Source organism: Silurus aristotelis, assembly GCF_946808225.1.
Source record: "Silurus aristotelis genome assembly, chromosome: 25".
Classification (NCBI taxonomy): Eukaryota; Metazoa; Chordata; class Actinopteri; order Siluriformes; family Siluridae; genus Silurus; species Silurus aristotelis.
In genome coordinates, this window is record NC_139598.1 from 4,639,615 (window position 1) to 4,656,850 (window position 17,236).

Below are 17,236 nucleotides of genomic sequence, written 5' to 3' on the forward strand. Positions count from 1 at the left end.
GAACGGCGCTCGTCCGTGCGGCTTCGGCCATTGAGCTCGGCTCTATTCAGTGATTCGGTTCATTTAGTTCAGTTTACAGTTGAAAACTGTATCTTTCTTTACAGATGGCTTTTGATTGATTTTAGACCAGTTATTTTTATTATATATTGTAATTTTCTAAGTCTAAACATCCATGAAGTTACAGAGCAACTCAGGAAGGATGGATTTGGACTATAATTAATATAAAAAGTCTGCTTTAATGACGTAGGACCGCAATTTATATGAACACTTTTGCATTAACACTTAACACTATATACTGTTAAAACTATAATGAATGCACATTAGGTGCCACCCGGTTCCTCTCATGGTTTCTTTCTCATACTATCTCAGGGCGTCACACATTTAGGATAAACGTAAAACGGATAAAATACGTTGGATGGATTTATAATTGTAAAGTTATATTCAGAATTTATTTAATGTCACAAAGTTGTTTTGGGACAATGTCCATTGTTAAAGCCGCTTTTAGAAAATGAGCTCAGTTCCTTCCTTTTTACATTTGACTTTCCGAAGCTTTTTGATTGCTGTTTTGATTCCTCACTTTTTTGATTTCTCTGGCTTGGATCTTATTTGCATTATATTATATGACAATCTACACCATCTGCACTCTCATTATACTGTATGACACTCTTGCTTGAATGTTTGTCTTTTACATACTGTATCTAAATAACATGTCCACAAAATTGTACTTAAACACATTTTATCGACACCTGCTATGCACACTGAACGATCTTTAAAAAGAAGGGTAGCCTGTAATTGTCACATATACATTTGAGCACAATTAAATTCTTTCTTCGCATTTCCTAGCTTGTTCGGAAGCTGGGGTCAGAGTGCAGCTATTATACTGCGCCCCTGAAGCACAGATGGTTAAGGAGCTTGAAACCCCTAACCTTCCAATCAGTAACCCAGCACCTTAACCACTGAGCTACTGTTGAAACCGAAAACCGAATCGTTAGTGAACACGTCACTAATAAGGACATAATCGTGTCAATATGTTAATACATGTCAAACTTGAATTTGAACTTGAATTTGATAAAAGTATTTACTGTCTGTAGCGTATAATTCTTCTTTTTTCTTAGAAAATTATGAATTTTTTTTTAATTCAATCCACCTAAGGAACTCTGCTCTGAAATCAATTTAAATAATAATAATAATGATCTCTACTGGCTCGCTGATTAGGTACAAACTGATAGGGACTAAACTTATAGGCACCAACTTATAAGTTTACATTTTATATCGTCTTTATCTCTGTAAAGCTGTTTTGCGACAATGTCCATTGTTAACAACACAAACAATTGAAAGTACATTTTTCAGTGAAATAATTGCATTGCGTTTTTATATTTTCATTGTTGTGCCTCGTGTGTCTGCTTCATTAAGATGATTCAGTTCCATGTGAACTGCGATATACACACAGCAGGGACTCAAACACATGCAAACAAACAGTTCAGATGTTCAAAAAAGTTTCAAAGCATTTTAAACTGCAAATGAACCGCAAAAAAAAAGGTGAAACATGATGTAAGTCTCATTGCGAAAACCGACTCGTTAGTAAACACGTTTTTTTTTTTTTTTTTTGAAGAAATAATGCATTTTTTTTTACAGCAGTTGGCAGAATTCAATCCAAGACTATACAATTTTTATAGAATGCATCCTCATGTCTGTCATCGCTATCTGGTTTGTGGCAGCCTCTTCCAGGGAAAATAGGACGCTGTAACGCACTATCAAGACCACTGAGAAAATCGTGGTCTACAGTTTGTCATCACTTGAAAACCTGAACATTTTGAGGTCAGAGAGAAAAGCAGGAAAAAATCATCGCTGACACTTTTTACCCAAGGGCACATCCTTAAAATGGATTCTTTTTTTTTTTTTTACTGGAATTTCATATTGTTATTTTGCTATTAATAATAACAATGGCAATTAAAAAAACTATTTGTTTTTTTTATTATTAACAAATATGTATTTATTAATAATGAACAACAGTGATAACAACACCTGGAGAACTACTGCTGTTATTTCTATGATTGTTATTTCTATTAGTGGTAACATAAGTAGTAATAATAATAATAATAATAATAATAATAATAATAATAATAATAATAATATTGTTATTACTATATTGATAATATGCTGACTTTTCTTTTTCAAATATTGTCATTATTATATAAAGCATTGCTATTATTATTTAATACATATTACAATCGTGCAACTCAGTTTCCTTCCACCTGAACTGCATACTTCCAATGTAATATAAATAACAACTGAATCTACCAATACTGCTTATAGTGCATTATTTGGGCTTTAAAATTGTAATTGTGTTGATGTGGGTCTCAAGTGATTAAGAGCCAGTACTCCCATTTTGGCTTAGTCAAAACAGACACACTATTCAATCACATCAATATATAGCTCGTTTTTTAAAGTGCTATAAGCGCCTGAGTAAAGGATGGAGGTGACAACAAACACAAAACATGTAGTCTGAGATGTAAAGGGACGGCTTTGCAAAGAGTGAAAGATACGCTTGAGATACAATTGTTCATCTTTGCTATAATGTAGACCAATCAGACACAACATTAGAACTTTAATGACCGGTGAAGTGCTGATAGTGGTGGGGGATCTTAACCAGCAAGTGAACATTCTGTCTTTAAAGTTGATGTGTTAGAAGCAGGAAAAATGGGCAAGTGTAAGAATTTGAGTGAGTTTGACAAGGGCCAAATTGTGACGTCTAGACGACTGACTAATCTCCAAAACTGCAGTTGTTGTGGGATGTTTCTGGTCTGCAGTGGTCAGTATTTATCAAAAGTGGTTAAAGGAGGGAACAGTGGTGAACCGGCGACAGGGTCGTGGGTGGCCGAGGCTCACTGATGCACGTGGGGAGCGGTGACTAGCCTGTGTGGTCAGATCCAACAGACGAGTTTTAAAGTCCTTTAATATTAAACATTTTAAGATATTTTTCAGCTCACCATGGTTGTATAGAGTGGTTATTTGAGACACCCTATCCCTCTCCTCAACTCCAAATCTCTTTGGTCATCTCTCATCAAGAAATTGTTTCCCCCAGCAGAACTGATGTGTTTGTCGTTGTTTCTTGTAAAGTTTGCATTAAATGCTGTTGTGAAATCCAGGAAAAGAGCTGACATCAGTAGTTCTTGGAAAAACCATCCATCTGGAACCAACAAAGTCAAAGTCACTAAGATAGTATTGTTTCCTCAATTCCCCAATGCACTGCCCAGCTGCCATTCAATTAGCCTATTAGATAATTGCATGAACAAATAGATCTACAGCTGTTTCTATTAAAGTATTCAGTGATTGTAAGTGCTAGGCCAATTTATTTAAGCTGGAGAACAAACAGAACAATAAGTTGGCAGCAGATATGTGCTAAAAATAGATCTCGGAGACATGAGCTCTTGCCCTCAGACCGTTCAAGTGCCTTCTTGGCTGTTGTGTATAATTACTGTATTTTTTATGGCCCCTCAGGACAAACACTGTTAACCGACATGTAATTAGTGGAGTTCTTTGCATAAATGTTGACTTATTATTCTTCCTAGTGAAAGATACTGTTTACTAATTGCAGAGGAATTGATATGGAAGGTACACTGTCTGGACTAAGGTTTGGGACACCATATGTGGCTCTTACCCAAACTGTTACCACAAAATGAAAGGACAGTGACGAAGTAAATGTAATTTGCAAAATGTAGCTCTTTTCCATTTTCCATTTTTTCGTAGACACTTTTACTTTAACTTGACTACATTTCAAAGACAAATACAAAACAAATCAACAAAATTTTGCAAAATCAGCCTTTCTATTTTTGAGTGGATAAAAGCTTAACTGGTCAAGCATTTAGCAAGCCACCAATCAGAGTGAATAACATGGAAAGAAGAGGAAGAAAGAGTCTTCTTCTTCTTTCGGCTTCTCCCAATAGGGGTCGCCACAGCGGATCATCTGTCTCCATACCCCCCTGTCCTCTGCATCTGCCTCTTTCAACCCAACTACCTGCATGTCTTCCCTCAACACATCCATTAACCTTGAGGAAGAAAGAGTCTTGTGACAAAAATCATAATAGGAACATTATTGCTGTAATAAATCATAGTGCTTGGGATACTTAAGTACATATGAAGGCAAATACATTTGTACTTTAACTCAAGTGAAATTTTAAATGAAGCACCTTTATGTTTACTGGAGTAATATATAACCTAGTGTATCTCTACTTTTACTCAAGTACATGGATTGTGTACTTCATCCACCACTGATAGAATCTTTTTGGATGTGGTAGCATTCAGTTTCTATTAACAGGTTTAAATATGACAATGCTCTTGTGCACAAAAAGCAAGATCCATGAAAATATATTTTAATGGGTACATGGGTTGGATTGGAAGATCTGCTATAGAGCTCTGAACTTAACCTACTCAGCACTTTTGAGATTAATTGGAACCCTGACTGGACGTCATTATCTGACTCTACGAATGTCCTTGTGACTGAATCTCCACAACCACAATCCAAAATCTAGTGAAACATCTTCCCAGAAGAGTGAAGTTTATCATAACAGCAGATGGGGACTAAATGTGTTCAATAAATGTTCAAAATGCACATAGAATTATTATTTTCACGTGTCCACAAACCTCACTTACCAAGCGAATTTATAATATCCAAATACTTTCCTAATTTCAATATATGACGTGTAGTAATTTGTGGTCAAATATAAGTCTGAGAGCACTAGTAAAAAAAAACGATCAAGTCTAAACAAATGCGTCAATGGAAATTTTGACTTCGGACCTAAAAAAGGATTGAACTCATTTGCTTTGATGTAAATAGTGACCTAGAAATACAGAGTCTTATTAAAAAGCCCTCCCTTCTTTATCTTTCCTTTTTAAAAAAAATATATTTATATTGTATATTTAATCCATATATTTTAGTACATTTTGTAATATTGTTCCATTACCATAGACAAGGTTAAGAAAATGGTTTCCCTCTTTTTCAAAACCCAATTCCCTCCACAACCACTTTTAGTCTTTAAACTTGTGTGTGGTGTTTATGGTGTAGATGGTGTTTATGATTTTATTACAGCTAAATGAAGCAACACGTAAAACACAATAAAAACACAAGGTTTTGGCAAATAAACAAATTTGTGACATTTATGAGGCACATTTGCTTAGAGGCTACGCCTCGGTTCACCTCGTTTACTCATCATGTTATACACAAAGTAATGTTTATCATTCTTAATGCTCGATCAGACCTGAGAGACATGTCTGTTTCATTTATTTTCATCTTTCCCTCTCATTTGTGGCACAAATGGAGGGAGAACTATTAACAGAAATAAGGCTGGAAACTTGATTGTTCAGACAAACCAAATCACAATGATGTTTGCATTGCTCAGTTTCTCAGAAGATTATTCAAAGTTGTGCATCTTGGTTTGAAATTATTTGTTTACTGCTTAAGTGAGTGAATTTCAGAAAGAGGTCAGCTCAGAACAGGCCTCAAACACATCACATTGAGAGATGAAGGCTGTTGAGGTTCTCCTCTACTTTGTGGCTTTACAAGGATTGGCCACTTGTGACTTAGTAAGAAAAAACATTTTTGTGGATAAATATCTGTCCTGGACAGATGCTCAGTCATACTGCAGGAAGTATTATGAAGACCTTTCGACTGTTAACACACCATGGGATATATCAAAGTTTAAAAAAGATGTTCCGGATTATCTGTCTTTGAAATCTTGGGTCGGCCTTAGCAAGAAATCAAGTTTTTTCACCTACTCTCAGTGGTCAGATGGAAGTGATTTAGGGTTCCCTATATGGAAATTTGGGAACCAAATGAGTCGAATAACTGTGTGACTATAAGAAATATGAAGTTGGCTGATTGTAGCTATAAAACTAATTTGACATTCTTCTGCTACAAATGGGTGCCCAAGCTGGTCTTGGTGAATATGTTGATGACCTGGGAAGAGGCACTGCAGTACTGCAGAACGCAATACACTGACCTGGCATGCATGAATGCCACCAAAGACATACAATCGTCTGTAAAGATCAGCATGACCAGTCAGACTCAAAGTGTATGGACAGGCTTGCGCTACATGGATGGCTCATGGTTCTGGGTGAATCAGGATCCTCTGGGGAACATGACCATGTTACCCTCATGCCTAATCAAACCTTTTCATTGTGGAGCACTAAAAGCTGGTGATAATGTCTGGGAGATCCAAGACTGCAATCAGAAAATGAACTTCCTTTGCAGCTAGAGTAAGGGTAAGTTACTCAGTTAACAATATCGGGTGTCTTAGTATTGTCAGTATTCTAATAAAAAACAGGAAGTTTACTGTTAGTATTTAAGATTGTATTCTGTATATTAGCATCCTATTAAGAAAAGTTTATTTCTCAAAAGGTCACTGCAGTCAAAAGATGGGACCAGATGGAACAACAAACGAGAAGACCCACATGACAGACTTATATGATGCCCTTTGCTAGATAAATGTTTGTGTTTAGCCAAAAGTAGATGAATTTAGTGACGCCTATAACTATTTTATTATATTACTATTTGATTTATACTTAAAATATTAAGTATAAATTCGTTTATGAACTTAGTCTTTTTTTTTGTTGTAACTGTATAAATTAGTTTGCTCTTTAAATAGGCTAATGAACATTTGCTGTTACTAATTGATTTTATAAGTAGTAGAAATGCATGTTATTATTGATCTAGTATGATCTTCATAGCTATTAATGTATGCAATGTAATGTTTTTTACTTTAAACCTTTAAAATCTCTTACATCTGAATTTATATTTCCAGAGAGAATTCTTCTGGTATCTCTTTTTCTTTTATCATGTCAAGCATGATCGGACATGCTTTTATTTTTACGAATGGCACATGGTCCTGTGTGATCCAGGATCCTTTAAAGATCCTGACCAGAGATTCAAAAGCCTAAAAATGATTCTTCAACTATTTTATTACTTCTAATTTGCAGGAAAGGGCACCTTTAATGCAATACCCTCCTGAATATTTGGAGGTTATGAACAAAATGTACCATATAAACCCTGGTCAAAACAAATATCTTGCTAAACGAAAAATTGAATGGATTTTTGCTAAGATCTAAAATGACCTTGAAATGTTTAAGTGCCATATTCCTGAAATTTTCACATTTTCCTGTTTTTAATTCTTAATTTCAATGTTGCTCAAAGCGCAAGTGAAGAAATCTGGAGATGATCTAAATCGCATGACACATGCTAGAAAGAAAGCTTGGATAAATCAAAAACGCTATTGTTACATTTGTCTCATTTTAGGGCCTCATTACATTAAAAATGCTAGTGCTAAATACATATGGTTCTAGGACTTAAAAAAAGGATGACGCATGGTGCACTTTTTCAAAGATTTCTGTGCTTCTTCAAATAAAACTTGGGCTGATGCAACATTTTTTTGGAAGGGAAAGTGAACTGTTTATATTTTCCGCATATTTAATTATTTGTGTTTATGGTCCACATTATTTAAATAAATTTTCACTTTAAATGGTATGAACATGAATATTTATTTATGTATTTATTTGTCATTATAAAAAATAGTGTCTACTGGCAAAAATCCTTAAACAGTGTCCCAAAAAAACTCCAATGTACAACATTTTAAACATTCTAAACAAGTCTAAAATACCAGTAAAATAGAATATATTGTTTTTGAAAATGCAAAGGTTATTGCAAAATTGAAGGAAATATGATGCTACTTGCAAATAATGTCCCTGAGGTACATTTGCTTAAAGGGGAAACAGACAATACTTCATCTCACCTCATTACATCAGATTTTTTTTTTTTAACACATAATGCAACAGATGGTGACTAAGTGTGTACTATGTGTGTGGTTTCTTTAATGCTAATGATGTTGCACAGAAGCCTGCTGTTAATATTATACAGCTGCAGACTTTTACACTGAACTCTGACTGGGTTGCTCAAAAGATTGCTTTCTTCAAAATATAATGTTGCTCAGTACATTTTGATGTGTCTTTGTTATATGATGATGACCTTCACAAAAGAAATGTCAGCAAACGAATTTAATATTTAAAAGAGATGCAATAACTGATGCCAAGATAAGGCTTTCTTGCATTAATTATTTATGCCCATATCCCCATTCTTAACATTTTTTACTTACAAAAGTTTTATAAAAAGATTAAAACAGTATGCAATAAGTAATAAAAAATGTAATTCTCAAATTGGATACATTTTCTCACTTTCTAAACAAGAGATCTTTACACTAGACACTCACTGTGCTCAGTATGTTTTATGTGTATACATGTAATAAGGGGTAATTGGAGTTATTAATTATCATAAATATAATAATAATAATTATTATTATTATTATTACTATTATGTGAAAGTGCTGTTGGCTTTCCAAATCTGATTGGTCAGAATGATGTGATAGCATTCGGCCTATTTGCTAATACAATATATTTGCTAGTACACCATTGGACTGTATACCATATATACACTCCAGACACCATTAACATTCTATTCCACATTTATTTTTATTTTAATTATAATGCATCCAAATACATCCTATAGAGTTGTGTGCCTCCTAATTTGTGGTAACAGTTTTGAAAAATAAACTACATCTGGCTGAAAAAGAAATCAATCAAGACATGTTTATTTAAACAAATTAAATTAAGCTCTATCAAAAAAAAAAAAATATTTTGCTTGTGGTTTTAACTTGTTGTATTCCTTTCCAGGAAGGTTTTAGATTGATTGGCCTTCAACCTACTTGCTATTTGCACTAGCATAACAAAAAACAACACTTGTATCACAAAAGGGTCATAAGGTTGAGTGCCAAATGCTTTGTATATAATGTAAAAGCAAATGTTTGCATGGGTCATTACCTGAGAAGATCATTCAAAGTGCATCTTAGTTTTGCATTTTTGTTTGTCTTCTGCTTCTAAGAGTGACTTTAAGGTCTACCTGGAACAGATCACAAAAGCAAAAAATGAAGGCTGTTCACACTGCCCTCCTGTTCGCAGCTCTAATGGCTGCAGCTACTTGTCTGGTTGTTCGAAAGTATAATTTTGTGCCTATTAATTTGAGTTGGATCGATGCTCAGACATACTGCAGAAAGCATTACGTTGACCTGTCGACCATTAACTCAGCAGAGGAGCTTAATAATTTTAATACAGATGCAGCAAATTATCTTATGGAACGAAGTTGGATCGGCCTCAGCAGAAACCTACAGGAGACTGTTTATACTTGGTGGTCTGATGGAAGCAAATTCGAATTTTCTGGTTGGAAACCCGGAGAACCGAAGATGATGAATCGTTACCTTTGCGTGTACGTGTTCAAATCTGCTTTTGCTGTTCAGGAATGTTCAACAAGTATGCCTTTTTTCTGCTATGAATGGGTACCTCAGATTATCGTAGTGCAGGAAATGATGAACTGGGATGAGGCACTGAAGCACTGCAGAACACACTACACAGACCTGATGAGCTTCAACACTGAGACAGACCTGCACGCAGCAAAGAATGTAACCATGATCAATCAAACACCCAGCGTATGGACAGGCTTGCGCTTCATGGACGGCATGTGGTTTTGGGTGAACAAGGAACCTCTAGTTAACTTGATCTTGGTGCCCCCATGCCCCATCAGACCTTTCCAGTGTGGAGCCCTAAAAGCTGGAAGTTATATTATGGAGAGCAGGAACTGCAATGAGAAAATGACCTTTATTTGCTACGATTAAGACGGGTAAGTTACTCAACTACTTGCAACATAGTAGTAGCATTTGTAATGATGAGTCAAACTTATTTTAATAAAGCAACTGTGGACTATATTAACTGATCCTGGTTCAATGTAATCCATAGAATCATGCACACGTGTAAAAGAAAAGTATTCCACGATTCCTGTATGTATTTGACTGTGTGAGGATTGCAGTGTGTGCTTAAAACAGCGTAGAAAATAGTCATATAAGGAAAAGGAACTTGTTCCTACTTACAGAGGCTAGAAATAAGTATGGGACAAGTTATTGATCACCCTTCAGGAGCTAACACATGGTAAAGATTTTTTGTCTAATAATACAACAGGATATGAATGGAATTTGGTGAACAGGATATATATATATATATATATATATCAGTGGCAGGCCATTAATTTGGTACCTTAATCCACCTCTTAATACCACCACTATCACATCGCAATTATAAAATAAATCAATACAAAAACGCACTATTACAACCCGTAGCATTACAGTGAGAGAGGCATTTCACATATAGAGGGTGAATACCATTTTAATAAAGCAAGAACCCAGTTAAAGAGCCAAGAGAAATGCTATGAAATGAAGAGAATAAACTGTTGGGAATAAATTAATACAATTTCATGAAACAAATATTTTTTTAATTTATAACCTAAATTAAAAATTTAATTTAGGTTGTAAATGTAGGTCATTGCTTCTGACAGTGTTTTATTTATATATGTGTATATATGAGTGCAGTGGATTTTGAAGTGGTTGCAAACGTTTGTTAAAGCTTTGTTCATCTGTTATTACAGCCTATCTGGATTCAAAGCCTGCAAAACTTACTAAGCAATTTATTCTGATCTAATCAAGAAAAATTCCACCAGACAACATTTCCAATTCCATGTAAAGTCAAGTTGATCTCATCACTGCAGAAAATGGATCAAGATGGAGAATATATTTATTTTAAAAAAATATATATTTTAAATGTAAACAATATAGAAATTTTGTCTGCCAAATACTGTTTGAAAGCAAATAAAAACTAGTATACATAAGAATTATTTTCTTTATTGTTTTCTTTATTATTCAATAGCTATGTATTTAATTGCTTTTATTGTATGTATATGCTGTATATGCTGCGCTCTGACCCTGGCTCACCAAATCAAGCTGGTAGAAAGACTTTAACTGTGCTGTAATGTATATGTTACAAATAAAAGCCTTTTTTTTCTCTTTCTTTCTCTCGCTTTATATTACTAAGTGTTGATAAAATATATATATATATATATATATATAAATCACAGGTCAAAAATATGGCCCAAATATAGGCAAATGTAAGCATCACAAAGACACACTGTGTGAAGGATAGATGAACCAATGTTCACCAATGTGGGACAATAATTGAACCAATTATAGGGTCATTTCAAGACAGTGAATCTTAGAGAGGTGATAGCTCAGTGGTTAAGGTTCTTGGTTACAGTTTTTAATGTTGGGGGTCAAGCCCCTCTTTAGCCCAGCTGCCTCCTTGGGTTCCTTGAGCAAGGCCCTTAACTCTCTGATCTCTTTCGGGGTGCTATAACATGGCTGACCTGCGTCCTCGCCCCAGCCTCCTCTGAACCCCCCCAAACACACACACAAACACTTGTGCACACATAGTTTATTGCTTATTTCATAGCACTGCTGTATTTGTTCTTGCTTTCCATCCTGTTCCAGAACAAAGACCGAGCTGCTTATTTTTTCCTGAATCTAAAGGATTCACGCCAAGTGATTTTCACCCAAATCCTATCCGTCTAGTTTAATAAGCCTCTCAAACAGACATTGAAACAAACTGGTGAAAAATGATTTTCTTCTCAGTGGTGAGAGGAGACATTGCGTTGACTCACCTTCCTTTCCCGTGGCCCAGGTGATTTCTATAACTACATGATTGTGTGGAATTAATTGGCTTGAATATGTTTAAAGAAACATGCACACAAATCAAGAGAAGTGTATTTTGCTCATGTGAGGTGAATTGAGTTTTTTTTTGTGTGTAGTCCTGTGTGTAGAGAGACAGATATAATATAAAATATGATATGATATGATATGAAAGCAAGCTGGAATTCATAACGAGAAGAAAGAAAGAACGAAAGCAAATAACCAAACAAGATAAATAAGAAAGGAAGAAATATTAAAGATATTTCAGAAACAATAAAAGAAAGAAAGAAAGAAAGAAAGAAAGAAAGAAAGAAAGAAAGAAAGAAAGATTTTCTAGAAACGAGTAATGCAGCTCACGTTCACTTCCAAATATTAATGTTGTTTTCACATCAATCTGCAGTAAACATAATTTCTTTCTTAAGGGAAAAACCTGAACAGTTGGCAGGTCAAAATGTAACTCAGTGTTTAGAAATGAACGACATCAGCAATTTTTCTCCATATTCCACCCTCTGAATAAAATAAGTCTTGTATTTAAATTGATTTCATCTCCATGCAGTGGAGAGCAGAGTTCAAGATTGCTCAGTGAGCATAGCAAGTGTCGAAAATGTTGTTAAAGAACACTTTCGTGGATGTCTTTCCAGATATGTAAAGGATAAACTAAATCTTTCAAGTTTCATCGCATAAGCAAGAGTGTTCTACAGGATACTGATGATACAGATAGTAATAAGGATACGATACAATCCAGAACATTTGTAATCCGGAAAAAAAAGGACAGGATTCAGGTGATCTACAAACCAACAACACAAGACTAGGCTAACACTGTGAATGTGGAAGAAAGATACAGGTAAGAAACAACACAGCAATTAAAAGACTTTGTAAAAGACAGATGTAAAAAGGCAAGAACTGAGCAATTCATTACATTTCAGTTCAATTCAAAACACAAAGCAGCTTTATAGAATGAAATAATTAATATTTTCTTATAATTCTCAGCACATACTGTACATAACTGACATAAGTCAGGTCAAGTCAAGTTTATTTCTATAGCGCTTTTCCCAACAGACATTGTCTCAAAGCAGCTTTACAGAAATCAACAGTTAAGGTGAACGGTGTGCATTTATCCCTGATGAGCAGCCGTGGCGACTGTAGCAAGGAAAAACTCCTTTAGATGTTATTAGGAAGAAACCTTGAGAGGAACCAGACTCAAAAGGGGAACCCATCCTCATTTGGGTGACATCAAGAGTTTGATCATAAATCTTTCAACAATACAGAACACTGGAGAGTGAGAACTAACATGAGCACTGGAGTATAAGATTATAAGTAATGTTCTTTCTACAGTCTTATACAGTCTGTATGGTTAGTAGCTCCTAGTTTTATGAGCTTAACATTTGTGATCATCAAAGATCCAGCATCAGTTTCTCCATGCCAGAGCCTTTAAACACTCCAGGAGGTCCAATGTCAAAACCACACATGTAGCGGGATCCAATTGGCACTGGTACGTCTCTAGATGGTTCAAGATGTTTGCGAGTTCGGCATATACTTCTTCAAAGGTCCATAATCTTCATGAGGTGGGATGTGACTGGAGCTGGCCAACCTCAGGATGCCTCGGGATGGGGAGAGAAAGAGAAGCAGAAGACAAGCAGAAGACATAAATGTTATTACGCCATGATCTCAACATTAATGTTACATCCTCATGATCTCGACATAATAAATGGCATTTTCTTTCGATTTCAAAATAATAAATGTTACATCCTTATGCTCTCCACATAATAAACATTGTTTCCTCATGAGTTTGACATAACAAACCTAAATTTCTCATAATCTCAAGATTAAAAAAATGCTATTTTTGCATGATTCTGAAAGATTCATGCAAAAACTAAATAAATGTTTTCGTGTGATCTCAGCACAGACCCAAATGACATAAATGAAATGAAATCATCATTAATGTTACTATGATCTTAACAGATAAAAATACAAATTTTCTCATGATCTCCACATAATGAACGTTATTTTCTTCTGATCTCAAATTATGAAAAATTTTATTTTCTCATGATTCAGATTTAAAAAATGTTGTTTCTTTGTGATCTCAACACAGCAAATGTTTCCTTGTGATTTAAACGTAACAAAAGATGTTTTCTTGTGATCATGACCGGATGTTTCTGTGTATTGGTCATAACAACATTATTTTTAATATTCTAGAGGCAACAAAATCTTACGCCATCATCAAGTACAAATTCGTTTTTTTTACTTTGAAAAGCTTTGCCTCTGTCACTGATTGACAACTTCCACATTAGTGTCCGACACTTGAGAAGGAGGCTGTCAGGTCTTCAACGTTATCATTGAAGACAATAAAGCGACCCTGAACATGCACTCAGTTTTATTGCCAGACAGCCTGAGGGAGCAGGAAGTCTGCATGGCTACAAAATGATTTTTGAAAGATGGTGTTTAAATGGAATGTGGCACATCACCTAGATGAAATCCTTCTACACCAAATATAATCCCACAGTAACAAGTGGGTATAATTTCCACATTGGTGTAGGAAGAGGTGGTTGGTTTTAATGGATCAGATTTAATTTTACTTTTAATTAACCAGCACGTATGATGCTGTGGGATTGTGCTTCTGCTGCCCGTCACAGAAAAGTAGTGGCAGGCGGTCAGGGTCAGCAAAGCCTTATCTGCTGCCTAAACACTATCAGAAGCACTGACCTCCATTTAGTGGGGAGTGGTGGCTCCAGCGTTGGGTTGCCGATCGGAAGGTCTGGGGTTCAAGCCCCGGTATCGCCAAGCTGCCACTCTTGGGCCCTTGAGCAAGGCCCTTAACCCTCTATGCTCCGGGGGTCCCTTACGAGGGAAATATCAAGGTCTGTGACGTGGGGCCGCCTTCCCGTGGGCTCACCACCTGCAGGAGGGACTGTAAGGGACGGTGCTGTGAGGATTGGGCAGCAGTCGAAGGCGGGGGCCTGCTTAGACTGCTGCCCCCGCGACCCGAATTATGGATAAGCGGGAGAAAATGAATGAATGAATGACCTCCATTTACAACCTAAATACTCATATTTGTTCAATGAAATTGTATTAATTTATTCCCAACAGTTGATTCTCTTCATTTCGTACCTTTTCTCTTGGCTGCACTACTTCCAGTACGTGTATGTTAGATTTTTTGTCCAATCAGATTTCAGCCTCTAATCTAATATAAAATGTTATATTCGCCTCACAGCACCACCTTGTTGGCCCAGAATAGCGTCAGCATTTTTCCGTTCTCTGATTGGCTGGTCAGAGGGAAACTGTTACAGCTAAGTTCGACTGGCAAAACACGTGTGTAGTTCTGCACACATTAATACGTCAGAGTTAGACTTTTTTATGCCTACGGAGGAAGAGAAATTGACTTGGTCTCAGATATATTTAAAAATCTATTTTTTAAGAAAAGCTAGACATCGTAAGGAGTTCGGCCAACCCCGAGGCTAGCTAGCTTCTCTCAGCACCGGGAAGGGTTTGTTTACCACTTCCAGACCAGTAAATACGAGCGGTACCACTGGATTACAGCCTATGAGGAGCGCTGCAAATAATATTGTATTTTATTTACAATTTAATGTTTTTGTCATGTGATAAGACAAATATTGATTCTGAACTGCTCCAGATGATGTAGGTGCACAGTTGTGGTTGTAGTATAGAGGTTTGGAGTCTTAACTGGGTTTCTTGCTTTAGTAAAATGGTATTTACCCTCCATATGTGAAATGCCTCTCTCTCTGTAATGCCATGTATTGTTATATTGCGTTTTTGTATAGTATTGATGGTTTCTATAATCGTGACGTGATAGTCAACAAATGAACAAACAATAATTAATAAAAAGCAATAATGCAAAGTAAACTGATAATTAAATTATTTATTATGAATAAAAAAACAACAATGAAATACTTTTAATGAAAAAGAATGAACAAAGGAAAGCATGAACACATAATTATTTAAATGTATCATAAGTGCTTAAGTGAACAGGTAAGAAAGAAAGAAAGAAAGAAAGAAAGAAAGAAAGAAAGAAAGAAAGAAAGAAAGAAAGAAAGAAAGAAATAGCTGTGTTTGTTTCACATATTATTCTACATATTATTTATATATTATCCATTTATGGTTCCATATTATTTTTAGCATAATATATTATGCAACATACACAATTTGTAGGCAGAGTGAATAAAAAACAAAATAATTGCATTCTGTAATCTTTAGCGTTCACACAGAATGGTGTGAAAAGCAAAAAAAAGATCCAGTGAGCAACAGTTTTACCATGTTTCCCAAAATCTCACTTAGCTTAATGATAATTCACATATTTTTTTCTCAAATTTACTTTTTTACAAATATAGTGTGTGATTTTGGTTTTATTTCAACGATGTATTCTGCGTTCACACTTTCGGAATCTATCACACAAAAAAGTGCGAGATTCTTGTTTTTGATCTTTTTTTTTGGTTATTTATTTTCACACATGAATTCTTCCATAGGTAGTTTTCCCACCTGTGCTCTCACAAGATTCATCTATTCATTTCCACATGTACAAATTTCTCCACATATGGAGAGGATGAAGAGGAAGACGAGGATGGTGCGCTCGAGATGCGTTTCGTCTTCTTGATATCAACCTCTTTTTTTTTTGCACAGTTTCACACCATATATTACTCATGAAATCAGGCACAAAAGATTTGTGAATGAAACAAAATAGGAAAATGGATCCTCTGTAGCAGGGTGTTGCTTTAACTGTTTTCTGGACAGTACCAATGTCGACACGGATGGGGGGAGGATGCTGTACTTATAACGCTGCAGCTGCGAGGAGATAAGAGTCAGTGTGAGTTTCTGAGCTGGCAGAAAGCTGATGCTTTATCCTGACATGACGTGAGCTTTTGATGCACCGAACTGCTGCTCTTTTATTTCATTCTTTTTTTTACTTCGGTGTGAAATTTCCAAGTGGAGTCTTTGCTGCTTTGTGCGTCTGTGAGCACCAGAGAAAACTCTGCGTGTGTTTCCATGTGTATGTGTATGTGAGGGAGAAAGAGAGAGATTGTGTGAGAGAGAGATAGAGAGAGAGAGAGAAAGAGAGAGAGAAAGAAAGAGAGAGCAGGGCTCTACGAGTGTGCTGGAGGATGGAGAGGAAGACAAGGATGGTGCACTCAGGATGCATATGGCTCTTCTGGATCTTCAGCATCAGCATCAGTGTGCACGCTGCTTCTCCATTCACACGTAAGTTGATACCTTTAGGGTTTCTGCCAAGAGTGCTTCCTCACGTTTGACCATCCGAGAAGACAATGTCCATTCAATAAGCTATTCTCTCTTTTATTTTTGCGGTTTGCTCATGATCTTTTTTCAAACTGTACATTTTATTCTAGTTACAAAACTCTCTATTATACATTCAAATAAAACTGAACACATGTTGGGCTGGAAATACATTGTGTAAGTGCAAAAGTTTCAGGGATGCCAAATATAGCCAAAGGACACTGGACAGTATGTCTTTAATCACTTGTATCATTGAAAAAAAAAAAAAGGCTGATGTATAAAAACGACAATCACTGACTTACCACTGGCTGTGTAGAGCTGTGTTAGAGTCACGTGAAGAAAAAAGAAATAGTTCTTTTCCAAACAAAAGTCTGATCCTTCGA

At 35.8% G+C, this 17,236-nt stretch overlaps 1 protein-coding gene across 1 annotated transcript in view; it reads left to right on the plus strand.

Annotated features, from left to right (window-relative positions):
- The first annotated feature begins 16,419 nt into the window (after nucleotides 1-16,419).
- LOC310719981 (contactin-associated protein-like 2) overlaps nucleotides 16,420-17,236 on the plus strand; it is a 138,997-nt gene continuing 138,180 nt past the window's right edge. The window contains exon 1 of the mRNA XM_083530208.1: nucleotides 16,420-16,820. Within this exon, the coding sequence (XP_083386334.1) occupies nucleotides 16,724-16,820 (97 nt within the window). The 5' untranslated portion in view covers nucleotides 16,420-16,723. The remainder of the gene's footprint in view (nucleotides 16,821-17,236) is intronic.